General features: G+C 38.1%; 1 protein-coding gene across 10 annotated transcripts in view; it reads right to left on the bottom strand.

Annotated features, from left to right (window-relative positions):
- Herc1 (HECT and RLD domain containing E3 ubiquitin protein ligase family member 1) overlaps positions 1-15,728 on the bottom strand; it is a 158,364-nt gene that overhangs the window by 127,356 nt on the left and 15,280 nt on the right. For all 10 annotated transcript variants that reach the window (XR_001778881.2, XM_006511103.3, XM_006511108.3 and 7 more), the window contains exons 2-3: positions 8,679-9,634; positions 5,008-5,103 (exon numbers count right to left, since the gene is read on the bottom strand). Coding sequence is in view for 9 of the 10 variants with exons in the window: in XM_006511103.3 (XP_006511166.1) it covers positions 5,008-5,103; positions 8,679-9,608 (1,026 nt within the window). In the remaining variant the exon portion in view is untranslated. The remainder of the gene's footprint in view (positions 1-5,007; positions 5,104-8,678; positions 9,635-15,728) is intronic.

Raw genomic sequence — 15,728 nt, 5'->3', positions numbered from 1 at the left:
GAAATGTTTAAATGAAGACCAAAGTAGAAGAAATACAAGAGTAAATAAAAATAATATGGGGCTAGAGGAATGCTTGGTAGTCAAGAGAACTTTCTGATCTTGTAGAGGACCAAAGTTTGCTTTCTAGTACCCACATTGGACCACTTGTAACTGCAGCTCCAGGGAATTGAGTGCCCTCCTCAGGTCTTCTACAGGTATCACATACATGGCATACATTCACACCACAAATACATACACAAATAAATAAAAATATGTCTTTTTAAAGTTAACAAACAATGCCTTATGAGTAACAAAAAAAATAAAGACATTATAGAAATGAAAATAAACTTAAAATATTTTTTAATTTCAATAAAAGATGACAATGCAAGGCAAAAACTAACATACAAATAAGAGTTCCTCCCCCAAAAAAGAACCAAATACATTGGGCAGTGGTGGCACATGCCTTTGATCCCAGAAAGAGGGAGGGATGGAAGGAGGAAGGGAATAAAGATAGTATGAAAATCTATAATACAGGAATATTTTTCTGAAATAAAACGATATCTGAAACCACATATTGAATTCTCACATATCTAAGAATGATTATCCTAGAAAAAAAACGACATTACTGATCTTTAAAGGAAAAAACACTTTTTTTTTCAATTGCTTCTCATCAATCAAAATGAGCATGTGACTCGTACCTTAAAAAGTGATCTTCAGACTTCGGCAATGCTTATGCCAAAAGACAATAGAGTTACAGATTTAAGATTCACAAGAAAATATAATGTGAACCAATGATTCGATCAAAAGCAGTTTTAAAGATAAAAAGCACAGTAGTTATCAGCATGTAAAACTCAAGGGGGGAATCCTCTTATTCTTCTGTGCTGTCTTTGAGAATCTAGACAATAGGCTTTAAAGTCAAAAAGAATAGAGGCTTGTGAAACTAATAGTAAATGAGGGTCAAAGGGCAGAGATTTAGGAACAGTTCAACTGAAAAAATAGGTTAAATTAAAAAAAAAAAAAGGTTTTTAGTAACCACACAGCAACTGTTGTCATTTTAAGCTTGCTCTGTGTGTTCTCACACATATGTGTGTGACATGTGTAACATGGTTAAAACAAAAAAGGATATTCTACTGTGATTGCTATATTCTTGAGAATCAGCAGACTCCATTTGAAGGAAAAAAGACATAAATGTAATGTAGGAGAGGTTAGGTAAGCAATCAGTAGCTCAACGAGCATTCTGACTTTAAATCAATGTGTCAATCACCATCTCCCATACATACACATGGACCCACACACTCTTTGTAGCTATGTCCACTACAAATGCCTAGAAAGATCAAAGTAGTAGTGAGTAAACATCTGTAACACCCTGATTATGGCTGTGAAAATCAACTTTCTCAATAAAAGAAACCAGGAAATTTGAGGGGAGACAACTAGTTAACTGCCTAGTGCAAGAAGAATATGAGCATAAGCCAGAAACAACAAACAAGACAGCAAGAAAGCTACCAGAGATTAGTAGCCTCCTGTCAGTCAGAAGAATCCAGTTACAACCCCAAAGGGACTGCCACCTCATTACTCAAAATGAAGCAATATGGCATATAAGAACTTCACAGACTGAAACTCAAAGAAGTTCAAGCCTAAGTTTTTAAATGAAGTTAATTGGTAAAATTTGGAGGATGATTAAAGTAGTAATTCATTCAACTAAAAACTAGTCAATAAACAGTAAATGGGGAGCCTGGCATGGCGGCACATGCCTTTAATCCCAGTGCTTGGAGGTAGAGGCAGGTGGATCTCTGAATTCCAGGCATCCTGTTCTACAAAGTGAGCTCCAGGACATCCAGAGCTGTTACACAGAGAAACTCTATTTAGAAACCCCATTCACCTCCCCCCAAAAAAGGGAATAGGGAGAATCAAGAAGTTATTCTACCTTTCCTATACAAACTAGCAGAATAATCAGTTGATTAAAGGAACAATTCTCTAAAAATTATTCCAACTAATAAATGGAGAAAAATAACAGAATTAGAATATCATATAACTACCACCAACTCAAAGAAGGGAATATGAACATAAAGATTAAGAGATTTTTTGGGGGGGACCGGAGAGATGGCTCAGTGGTTAAGAGCACTGACTGTTCTTCCAGAGGTCCTGAAGTCAATTCCAAGTAACCACATGGTGGCTCACAACCATCTGTAATAGGATCTGATGACCTCTTCTGGTGTGTCTGAAGACAGCTACAGTGTACTCACATACATACATACATACATACATACATACATACATACATACATACATACATCTTTAAAAAGAAAAAAAAAAAAAGAAAGAAAGAAAGAAATGCCCAGGAATGGTATAGCTGGGTCCTCAGGTAGAACTATTTCCAATTTTCTAAGGAACCACCAGAGTGATTTCAAGAGTGGTTCTACCAGCTTGCAATCCCACCAATAATGGAGGAGTATTCCTCTTCCTCCACATCCTCACTAGCATTTGCTGTCACCTGAGTTTTTGATCTTAGCCATTCTGACTGGTAGAATCTCAGGGTCTTTGATTTGCATTTCTCTGACAACTAAGGATGTTGAACATTTCTTTTTTCTTTTCTTTTCTTTTTTTTTTTTTTTTTTTTTTTGGTTTTTTGAGACAGGGTTTCTCTGTATAGCCTTGGCTGTCCTGGAACTCACTTTGTAGACCAGGTTGGCATCGAACTCAGAAATCCACCTGCCTCTGCCTCCCGAGTGCTGGGACTAAAGGTGTGCGCCACCACGCCCGGCCTGAACATTTCTTTGACTGCTTCTCAGCCATTCGGTATTCCTCAGTTGCAAATTCTTTGTTTAGCCGTGTACCCCATTTTTAATTGGGTTATTTGGTTCTCTGGAGTCTCTACTATGTTCATAGCAGCCTTATTTATAATAATCAGAAGCTGGAAACAATCCAGATGTCCCTCAACAGAAGAATGGATACAGAAAATGCAGACATTTATACAATGGAGTACTACTTAGCTATTAAAAACAATGTCTTCATGAAATTCACAAGCAAATGGATGGAAATAGAAAATATCATCCAGAGATGGCTCAGTGGGTAAGAGCACCCGACTGCTCTTCCGAAGGTCCGGAGTTCAAATCCCAGCAACCACATGGTGGCTCACAACCATCTGTAACAAGATCTGACGCCCTCTTCTGGAGTGTCTGAAGATAGCTACAGTGTACTTACATATAATAAATAAATCTTTAAAAAAAAAAAAAAGAAAAGAAAATATCATCCAGATATCATCTGGATATCATCCAGAACTAGAAAATATAACCCAGTCACAAAAGAACACACATGGTATGTACTCACTGATAAGTAGATATTAGCCCCCCCCCACTACCAAAAAAAAAAAAGGTTTGGAATGCCCAAAATACAACTCACAGACCATATGAAACCCAAGGAAGAAGACCAAAGTGTGGATGCTTCACTCTTACTCAGAAGGGAAGGTAGAGGGAGGGAGGGATGTGGGAGGAAGAGGGGAAGGGAGGGAAGAGGGGGAAGGAGACAGGGGAGAAGTACAGAGGGTCAGGAATTTGAACAGAAATATATAGCAGTGGGGGAGGAGGAACTGGGGGTAGCCACTAGAAAGTCCCAAATGCCAAGGACCCAAGAAGTTCCCAAGACCCAACAGGGATGACATTAGCCAAAACACCCAACAAAGGGGAGAGAGAATCTGTAGAGAGCATATCCAGTGGATAGGCACGGCCCCCGATTGAGGGATGAGGCCACCCACTAATTTCAATATTAATCAGAATTGTTCCTGTTAAAAGGAAATGCAGGGACAAAAAGTGGAGCAGAGACTGATGCAAAGGCAATCCAGAAACTGCCCCACCTAGGGATCCATCCCATCTATAGACACCAAACCCAGACACTATTGCAGATGCCAAGAAGCACTTACTGACAGGAGCCTGGTATAGCTGTCCCCTGAGAGGCTGAGGCTGAGCCAGAGCCTAACCAATACAGATGTGGATGCACACAGCCAACTATCAGACTGAGTGCAGGGACCTCAATGGAGTAGTTAGGGGAAGGACTGAAGGAGCTGAAGGGGCTTGCAACCCCACAGGAAGAACAACAATATCAAGCAACCAGACCCCCCAGAGCTCCCAGGGACTAAACCACCAGGAGGGACCCATGGCTCCAGCTGCACATGTAACAGACATTGCCTTATCTGGCATCAATAGGAGGGGAGTTCCTTGGTCCTATAGACGCTCAATGACCAAGCATAGGGGAATGCTAGGGTACTGAGGCATGAATAGATGAGTGGGTGGGGGAGCACCTTCATAGAAGCAGGGGGGCAGGGAAGGAGAAAGGGGGTTTGGGGAGGGGAAACTGAGAAGGAGAATAACATTTGAAATGTAAATAAATAACCAATTTTTTAAAAAGCGATTTTAAAAACATTTTTTAAGTGGGAAAAAAAAATGAGTTAGAGTCCAGGCACATACACGTGGGTGACACAACTAAAACTGGCAAGGAAATTAGTTTAAAAGTCAATACAGTGAACTGTTGTAGAGAAAAGGTAATGACCAGACTGTGAAAGGCCTTCTGCAGTGGATGGCAAATTCTATTTACTTTTCATATGTATGTGTGTGTGTGTGTACTTGAGAAAGTTTGTTCTTTCCTTCTACCATGTGGTACCTGGCAATTATAATCAAGTTGTCAGGTTTGATGGCAATCTTTTTTTTTTAAGTCTAGGTAATGATTAGAAGAATATTTATTTTACCACAATTTGTTAAGGTATACAATTATTTATAATTCCTTCTGAATCTGTTTTACTCAATAACTTTTTTCAACAAAAGTTACCAATACATGATCCAAAAATTAAAATAACTAAAAGGAGACACACTGAAAAGTATCTCTTTCCAAGCCATGGCAACTAAACACTGAGCTCCAATCTCCAGGGATAGCCAACCACTGGTACCATTTTCTTTTAGAGACTTTCAAGAGATAAATGTATGCTGTAACATTTTACAACAAAGACATTTTTAATGCAAAGCTATGAAGATTACATACCTCTTCAAAAAGACATAATGCTGCCTCATAGAGTGAACATAAGCCTTCAGATGTTCTAGTTGGTTCTCTCCACTGACTCCGATCAGCAGATGAACCCTGTAATTAAATATTGTGGGGTACAATATGGAAAGGAAACAGACATATAAGTTAAAAAAAATCTACTTTAAAAACTTTGTAAGATTAGGTGTACTACCAATTCCTATTACTAGGACAAAACCAACTAAAAGTATTACAAAAATCTATTGCGTCAAAGGATCAATCAAGCACCAATCACTTTATAACTGCCTCATTAAATAGAGAGAAAGCCATACTAAATAAAACACAAGATTCTTCTTTGAGGCAAACACAGAATGTTGAAGACAGCAGTCTACTTTTCAGTGTATCTTTGACTTACTAAGAAGCATATATGACAAGGTATAGGGCCTTGGGTGGAGGAAGGGTGGTTTCTGACTAGGTACACCTGATATTTGTCCAGGAATGACAAATAGACAGAAACTAGAAAACTAACAATAAAATCATTCTGCTACACATTTTATAGTTACTATTTGTGGAAAAGGTTAACCTATTTAACAAAAGCAAGTAAACTGTATAAAATAGAACCAGAAAAATATGGATTTAAAAGGTAAACTCAAGGTTATAAGAATTACTTCACACAGTATGTGACTCAGGAGTCTGTGTTATATTATGATACTCAGTAGACTAACACAGTTGCTTCACACTTTTAAGATCAAGGTAAATAATATCTTACCTCACAAATTATGAAATTACCTCACATGATAATTGAAAAAATATGCAAAGCACCTGATAGAAAACAGGCACTAAAATTAGTTTACTTTCTCCTCACTCCAAATAGTGAGGAGCAGTTAATCAAAGAAGCTGAAAAGGCAGGGTGTAGAATATTATTAAATAAAAAATAAAACACATTATATACAAAGTCTTATATACATATATATAATAATGTTTTCTTGAGCTTATAGAGTCAACTTAAATATCAAGTCAATTTGTGACTATATAAGCAAGCTTATGCTAGAAGATGCTAAAATGTTATATGATAGAAGGGGTGTAGAGTGCTTGCCTAGCACATTAGATCCTGGGGTAATGGAACACAGGGTGTGGGGGTGGAAGGATGAGGCAATAAAAGGCAACAGTGTTATTAGATTATAGATCCTCTAGCTGCTTCTCTCTTCCCCCTAACAGCCAAGCTTTCCTGCAACCTCTTTCCAGGTGCCTGGTAGTTCCATGCCTCCCATTTGCAGCTTTAAGCAAGATTAATCCCCTCTACACATACACACATTCCCACACAGTATCTGACTCCTTGGCTTACAGACTAGCCAGACTAAATCATGTGGTATGGAACTTCCCCCTTCTCAACTAGAAATTTGCAATGTTATGCAATCTCAAGACATTTCCATATTCATATTCATATTCTCTCTCTCTCTCTCTTACACACACACACACACACACACACACACACACACACAAACATCAGCTTCCTTCCTGAACCTGTTGAATCTGACATGCATTTCTTTATAACAAATAGATATTGTGGAAATCAGTCAAGTCCTGGGGCACTCCTTTCCTTCTTTAAAAAAAAAAAAAGGTGAAGAAACCTCTTACTAATTTTGTTCTAGAAAAAAATACCATGGTAAACATATACTGTGGCACACACCTTTAATCCAAGCACTCAGGAGACAGAGGTAGGAAAATCTCTGAATTCAAAGCCAGCCTGGTGTACAGAGCTAGTTCCAGGATAGCTAGGGCTACATGGAGAAAAACACATACAAAGAAAAAAAGAAAGGGAGGGAGGGAGGGAGGGAGGGAGGGAGATAAAGTAACCAAACATTTACAGTTCAGTTCACAAATACAAAACATATACCAGATAAAAAGTTCAATGCTTCTGCTTTGAAAGTGACTGTTTTTAATGAAATACTTTTATTAATCAAAAGCTTTGCATTTCACTTGGTGATAGAGGGAAGGTTTGAAATATGTAAATATAACAAGTGGCATCTTTGTGATTTTAAAATACATTTGTTAGGTTATATTGGGCAATAAAAGGTACATGAACTCACTCTCCCCCCTCCTCCCTCCCTTACAAACACACAAACCTGGAAGGATACTATGGCACATACCTTTAATCTCAGAGGCAGAGGCAAGTGGATCTCTGTGAATTCAAGGCCAACCTGGTCAAGAATTCCAGGTCAGCCAGGGATACACAATGAGACCATTTAAAACACACACACTCACAAGCACACACACACAAAGCAAAAGCAAACAACCAAAACCTGATCAATTTAACTTAACTGAACTTATACCTAAATCAGTTTATAAGTATTTGAGCATTAATATTTTAAAATTCAAATTTTTATTCTTGGTTTTCAAAGTTATTACAGTTCAGTCTTGTAAATTCTTAAAATTTATCATATATATGCTTATTCTTTAATATAATATTCAAGGTTATGAAAGTGTAGGGATTCACTTCTACAGACAACAAACTCTTTACAGACTTCTGCTTAACTCACTACTTCTGTTTATTCAGGTCTCTGTTCAAATGTTACAACTCAGAGTCCCAACCTGACATTAACTAAAACAGCATGCCTTTAACTCTCAAACTATCATTCTCTTCTTTCCTCTTAAAACGTCTCACCTGAAATTATGATCTTTTTTTTTTACTTATTTCTATGTGTACAGGTATTTTGCCTACATGTATAGCTGAGCACCATGTGCATGCAGTGACCACAGAGACCAGAAGAGGGTGTTGGATCTCATGGAACTGAAGTTACAGATGGTTGTAAGTCTCCATGCGGGTATTGGGACCTGAACCTGGGTCCTCTCCAAAAGCAACAAGGTCTTAACTGCTGAGCCATTTCTCTAGTTCCCTAAATTTATGAATTTCTTTCCTGATCACCCTAGCACGATGTGAACTTAGTAAGAGCAGAAATTGTATCTCTAGGGTTGCATCCTCAGGTCCTAAAATAATACTTGAAATATAGTACATAATTTTTGAAAACTAGAAAAAGGCCTGCTATGGTGGTGCACACTTGTAATTGTAGCACTTGGGAGGTAGAAGCAGAAGGATCAGGAATTCAGGGCCAGTCACAGCTACATATCAAGTTTGAGGCCAGACTGCAAAAAAATGGAAAGGATGAGATCGGAGATGCTTTTTAAAAAAAAAAAAAAACTGCTGGGCTGGAGAGATGGCTCAGCAGTTAAGAGCACTGAATATTCTAGAGGTCCTGAATTCAAATCCCAACAACCACATGGTGACTCACAACCATCTGTAATGAGATCTGATGCCCTCTTCTGGTGTGTCTGAAGACAGCTACAGTGTATTTATAATAAATAAATAAATAAATAAATAAATCTTTTTTAAAAAAACTGCCATACTCACTAGTCAAGGTCTCTCATTTTACTCATGAATGTAAAGTTAGGTTAATTCTCCAAATCTACTAAAATAAACTAAGACAAACTAGAAACTCAGCTTCTGACCTAGGGGCCTTCATTGTAATAGCAATATGTGTGAGTTTCCCCCCACAAAGCACAAAAAAATATTTAACCAACTTAACATACCAAAAGAACTCCCAAATCTCTTACAAGAGCCACAAAATTATTAAAAGCAGGGTTGACTATCTAACAATTTTTCAAAGTTGATGCTTGGAATACATGGTACATACCAAAGATCGCCTCATCTGCATTAATATAGCCATAAAGCAGTCAAAGCTGATCATTCCTTCCTGGCTTGACAGTAGTTTGTTTTTCTCCATAGTATATACAACTGCTGAAGCCCCCAAAGCCATTTCTATCCATTCAAGAAGGTATCTCAAAGAGCCTCTCTGAGCTGCTAAGCCAAGCAGCAACTCAGAAGCTAATCGACGACCTAAAGTGTCTGCCCCAGAATTGGGAATAGTTACTCCTTTAAGAAATGTTGTGACTTGTGATAAGCAGTCCAAGCCCATAGGAGGAATCTTGCTTTCATTTGCTAAAGACAATGGAGGCAAAGAGCTCACAACTTCAATTGCAGTATGAATAACGTCGTTGCAGAGACTGAGGCCAGGTCCCGACACAGGCATCATCCAACTCTGTCTCAGAAGTGCAAATAACAAACTTAGACCAGTTCGGACACCCATTTCTATAAGTGCATCAGTGCTTGACCGGGGGCGTTCACTGACAGAATGGACATCTGCTGAACCAGAGCTGCTCTCCGGAGAATGCTGCTGCTGTTTCACTTTGCCTTTGTCATGGTACTTATTAGAAAGTGCATAAAAGACACGTTGGAGTACAAGCAGTCGTTTTCTTAGCGCCCCAGCAAATGGAGAATCTGAACATACCATCTTTGCTAGTGCTAGCTGGCTGCTAAGAAGGGCATCCAAATAATGGTCCTGCTCATCACTTGAAAGAGACTCACGTTCAAAATCAGGCAACTGTGGTCCTTTGAGGCATAAAACCTGTTGAGGCAAAGGTACTACTTCCTTATTGCTGATCAGTTTAGAATACAAAACGGTAACTCCCTCTCTTGTAGCAATAGATTCACTGTCCTCTGTGATCCAGGAGCTATTCAGATGTTCAAGCCATTTCAGTTTCACTGGTGGAACCATAGTCGCCATGTTGATTTACTCTTCAGCCATTAGTTCTACAGAGAAAGAAAGGGAGACAATGAAAAAACTAGAACAGATGACTCCTAGAACGTTTCTGAACTTCCATCTAATATTACATTCAGTGGTTTCAAAACTAGTGAGATGCTAAACCTTAGGCTTCATTTACATAGTATATGCAATGGTTATATTTTAGCTTTGATAAATGTATCAAATATAAGACATTAAATAAGACAGAAATATGTAAAGGTCTTTGGAACTAAAAGGTGCAAAATTTTAAAAAGTTAGTTTAGAAAATGGTATTTCATTCTTTCATTTTAAACCAGGGTGAGGGGTATGTTCCAGGCAGAGTAATGTGAAGCCCCATGTTTGACCGGGGGAAGGGGAAAGAAAGGGTATCTGAATGGTTTGGTTGATAAAAATCTATGTGACATAGAATAAGAATTTTTAAAAACTTAGAATCTGAACTCTCTTAAGAAGCCTGCACCCATATCTTGGCTGTATGCTAGCCTTTCTTTGGCATCTCTCTTTCCCTTAATGCCTGTGTTTCTTAACAAATTCTGTTTGTTTCGTGAAGAATAAAATAACTAGAAGTTTTTTGACAATTTACTATAGAAAACAAAATTCTGTGGTGAAAGCAGCCAAGAACTAATCTCTTCCCCCTGGCTCTCCCTTCCACTTCCACAGCTACCTGAGATATTTCCATTCCAGGAAAGAGTCCCTTTGTATTTCATTTGCATATGCTGTTCCTTCTACTTAAGAACCTGCCTTCACCCAGTCAGTATCTAGTGCACGATCTCAGTTTAAACAGCTCAACACCAGGAACTTATTTCTCTGGACTCAGTCAGTCAACTTAATCATAAATTAACTGTCACTTCCTCGGGGAAATCTATCCGTAACTGTGCCCACATGAGAGCAAGTCTATCTTTTAAAATACACAGCAACCACTACTTTAAGTCCATAACACCTTTCACAATTTGCAATTATATACTATTTGTGTCGTTATCTTCTTAATGTGTATTTTTAACAAAGTGAAAACTATACTGTTTAGTTTTTATCCCTGGTTCCTGATAGTTTCTAAGACCCTAGAATTGTCCTAAGTGGTGGGGGGGGGGGGTTGATATTCACAAGCAAGACCCATCCTAACATATCTGAATGTGTGCTCAGGTGATTGGGACTCCTAGTGAGCTCCATTCTGAAGGAAATGGATATCAAAGAAAGCAAACAAGTGAGTAAAGGATTAGAGTCTCCATGCCTACCTCCAGACCTTTGTTGGGGAGTGAAAGGAGGACTGCTACTGAGTAGACATTTATCAAAGCCATTCACTTCTCCAAGCTCAGAAAGAGGGCCCATTTCCAAAGTTCTGCAGCTTTACTTTCAACATGCCGCTGCAGTCTCCAGCCCCAGGCAACTACTGATTTGTTTGGATACTTTTACTCAAATAAATTGTTAAACAACTGTAGAAGAGGAGACAGGCCGGGCGGTGGTGGTGCACACCTTTAATCCCAGTACTCAGGAGGCAGAGGCAGGTGGATTTCTGAGTTCAAGGCCAGCCTGGTCTACAAAGTGAGTTCCAGGACAGCCAGGGCTATTACAGAGAAACCCTGTCTCGAAAAAAACCAAAAAAAAAAAAAAAAAAAAAAAAAAGAGGAGACAGACTTGGACTGAGCACCTAAAGTTTTACAGACCAAACCATATAAGAGTACCCATCAACAAGCTATCACTAAGTCATTATCTCATCTACCTAAAGAGCAGAGAGACAAAGAGCCGACGATCTTAGGCATATGACAGAAATCCTTTGCTTTATTCTACACATGCAAAGCAGATTTAAAGGACCAACTGAATTTGTTCCTTATTTCTGCTTGCTTCAGCCCTTTTCTGTCTATAAAGCTGATCTCCTCTGCTCAGCTCACTGGCATACTCGTAGTAGTTACAGAATGGTGTGTTGCCTGATTCAGGAATCACATATAAAAGCAAACAAATCACATAAAAGTCACATAAAAATTAAATCTATAACTCAATGTCTTCTCATTTTGTCTTTTGATAAAGTTATCAATGTTTAATTGCACAAAATCAACAAGGTTTGTGATTACCACTATTTAAAAGGAAATGCACAAACAGGGAAAAGACTCACTGCATTTGCTACAAGTTGTTTTACTACATCAGTAAGAACTAGTCAACAAAGTGAAAAGCCAATGTGCTTATTCAGCACATAAAGAACTATAGACAACTACAGACAAAAGAGAATCAAACTAATTCTATTCTAGGACCACTAATTCACAATCCTGATAAAACAGCTAAGTCCAGGCAAATTGCTGTTATTTTGTTTTTAAATCTATAATGATGATTTATCCTACTAAAAGTGCATTTGTTTTTTTCTTTCTTCCTGATTCAATGAACTAATTCAAAATTATCAAATCCACCAATAATAACACTAACACTATCAATATTTTCCGGGGGGGGGAGGTTAGGGGGGGAGGGCGCTAATACTAATAGACTTGTGCAAAGGGTTCCTAAAGCAAGTCCTTAAAATGGTTCCTCCAAGTGAATGTATGAAACTCAGAAGCTTTTACACACTCTCCAGATAAACAAAGACATGACAGCTGTTAACTCTATTGGACACTTCCTACAAGGCAGGGACTAATTCTAGATGGTGAGGACAACTCTATAAAGCAGGGGCTCAGATTACCCCCACTTGCCAGCAAAGGAAATAGAAGCACAGAGAGGCTAAACAGTTTGCCAAGGTCACAGTGCTCCTAAGGCTAAGTAAAACTTCAAAGACATCCGTCCTTTCAAGCAGTAAGTCACACTGCTTCTGAACATCGTATCAGAGAGAGTTTAACAGGTTCTATACCACTCTAGATTTTTTTAATTAAAAACCTCAAAATGTTTCAAAGAATCAAATGTCAATTCAGCTCATTCTAAAAGGTCTATTGTTATGATTTAAAATATGTTCTACTTAACCACATGCTTAAAATTATTAAGATATTTCAGGGCTGAAAGAGAGGTAGGGCGGTATCATATCAGACAACAACCAAAGACTTTTCCCAGTCCTATTCTGAATGTTGCAGGACAGATATGCAAAGGCTTGAGAAGCCAAGACAAGAAGATCCTTGCGCTCAGGAGTATAAGGCCAAGGGCTTGGGTGACAGCAAGATTCCATCTCCAAAATGATGAGACCAAAATGAAAGACAGGAGAAGGAAGAAAAATAAAAAAGAAGGGGCAGAAAGAGGAAGAAAGGGTAGGAAATGGAAAGGGGGGTCAGAAAGTTGGGAAAGGGTGCTAGGGAGATAGCTTAGTCAGTACAGTGCTTGCTGCACACACATGAGGACCTGAGTTCAGAGGCCCAACACTCAAGTAAAAATAGAAAACCATGGCATACCTCTGTAACCTGAGCACTGGGAAGTCAGAGATAGAAAGATCCATAAAGGCTTACTGTCCAGCCAATCTAGCCAATCAGTGAAATTCAGTCAGTCCGAAAACAAAGTAGAGAGCCATCAAAGACCTCTGACCTCCACACAAGCATACACACACAGACACAGACACAGACACACACACACACACACACACACAGAGTTGTATAAATGTACCTCCCAACACAGAGACCCATACACACAAAACTAGAAATCAAATGTATTGAATTAGAGATTATAAAGCTAATATAATTAAGGTTTGCAATACTGACATCAAGATTAGTCAACAGAACAACTAAGATTACATAAGGAGACTTAACCAACTGTTTTTTAACTGACATACTAAGGCAGATAGATTCATTTCTTTTTCAACAAAAGGTGCTCGAACAACTAATTATACATATAGGTGTAAAATGAAGCTTACCTTAACTTCACACCATACACAAAGTCAACTCAAATTTGTTTAATGAACCAAAATGTCAAAGCTAAACCTAAAAATTTGCAAAAGAAAAGGCTAAACATGGTGATTGTATACTTACACCCAACACTTAAGAGTTAAGTCAATAAGATATCAAATGTGAGACCAGTTTGGGCCACATAACAAATAAGGAAAGAAAAAACAAAACAAAACAAAACAACAACAACAAAAAAAAAACAGCAAACCTGATTACGATAAGAAAAACCATAACTTGGGGCAATCCACACTTAAAACTTTCCAATGTTATTGTTAAAACTATATATAGGTTGCAGAGATGGCTCAGCATTTGCTACTCTTGCAAAAGACCTAGGTTCTGTTCTCCACACCCACATAGAGGCTTACAACTCTAACTCCAGTTCCAGTTCCAATACCCTCTTCTGGCCCCCACAGGCACCAGGCAAGCATGTAGTGCAGATACACACGTATGCAAAACACTCATATAGATAAAATAAAATAAAACTATCTTTTTAAGACAGAAAAACAAACAAAAATAAAGAAAATTAAAAGTCAGGTCAGCAAGTCAGTTATGCAAGTAAAACAAAGCATTTGCTGTGCAAGCCTGGCAGTCTGAGTTCCTATTCCCAAGTCACATGGTGAAAGGAGAGACCAGCTTTCTAAAGTTGTCCTCTGACTTCTACACACATCCAGTGGCAGGCACACACCCACATTCACACACACACACACACACACACACACACACACACAGAAACATATACACACAATAATATCAATAAATTTTTTAAATCTTTAAAGAAAATTGTCAAGCCAAGTTGAAAAAAACTATTTGCAAACCATATATCCAATAAAAGATTTATAACAAGAATATATTTTTGCCAGGTGTTGTGGTATATACCTTTAATCCCAGCACTCAGGAGGCAGAAACAGGAGGATCTCTGTGAGTTCAATCCAGGCCAGCCTGATCTATAAATCAAGTTCCAGGCCAGCCTGGGCCATTACACAGAAAAACCTTGTCTCAAAAAAAAAAAAAAAAAAAAAAAAAAAGCCTAGAAGAGAGATGCAATGGCATACAGCTACAGTCATAAGTACTCAGGTGGGGGCTGGCAAGATGGCTCAGCGGGTAAGAGCACTGACTGCTCTTCCGAAGGTCCTGAGTTCAAATCCCAGCAACCACATGGTGGCTCACAACCATCTGTAATGGGATCCAACACCCTCTTCTGGTTCGTCTAAAGACAGCTACAGTGTACCTACATATAATATTAAATCTTTGGGCCGGAGGGAGCAGAGGTCCTAAAAATTCAATCCCCAACAACCACATGAAGACTCACAACCATCTGTACAGCTACAATGTATACATACATAAAATAAATAAATAAATATTTTTTTAAAAAAGAAGTACTCAGGAGGCTAGGGAAAGAGGATCATTGAATTCAAGAGTTGAAGATTAATGTGGGCAACATAGTAAGACAGTTCCCTCCCAGCTCAAAAACCAAACAATAAAAAGAATCCTTACAACTCAATAATTTTTTAAAAACCTCCAATTTTAATTGGGCAAGATATTTAAATAAAAATGTCACTAAGATACATAATTAGTCAAATAGCCATAGAAAATGATATCCAACATCATTAGACCTTAATGAAATGCAAATTAAAACCACAATAAGCTAACTAACCTGAGTAAAATTCTAAAACACAACCAATACAAATTACCTATGAGGTCACAGAGCAAGCAGAAGAGTCACACATTGCTAACAGAAATGGAAAATTATTTGACAATTTAGTATAAAGTTCATTAAAAACATACACTGTACTTTCACAAATCACAAAAGTCGATTCCTTAAGTATTCACTATATATTTACACATGACCTCACAGCAGCATCAGTCATAACAGCTGAAACCTGAAAACTCAAAAGTCCATCAACAGAAGAATGTGTGTTGAAGAGAAGGCATAGTAGTTAAGAATGCACACTAATCTTCCAGAAGACCTGAGTTCAATACCCACATCAGGCAATCACAACTGCCTGTAACTTCAACTCCAAGAAATCTGATCTTTAATCTCTGAAAGCACTAGCACTTGTGAGCACATACCCACATGCGCACACAATTACAAATTATAAGAATAAATCTTTTAAAAATAAATAAAACCTTTCTAAAGAGATGGATGTAAGTTACAGTCTATGTACAACAGCATACTATTCAGTAACTGTTTAAAAAATAAGTTGATTAAAAACAACACGAATGAATCTGAACAGCATTATGCTGAATAAAGTAAGCAAAACAT

This window comes from Mus musculus, chromosome 9, assembly GCF_000001635.26.
Source record: "Mus musculus strain C57BL/6J chromosome 9, GRCm38.p6 C57BL/6J".
NCBI lineage: Eukaryota > Metazoa > Chordata > Mammalia > Rodentia > Muridae > Mus > Mus musculus.
This window is presented reverse-complemented; position numbering and strand designations above follow the sequence as displayed.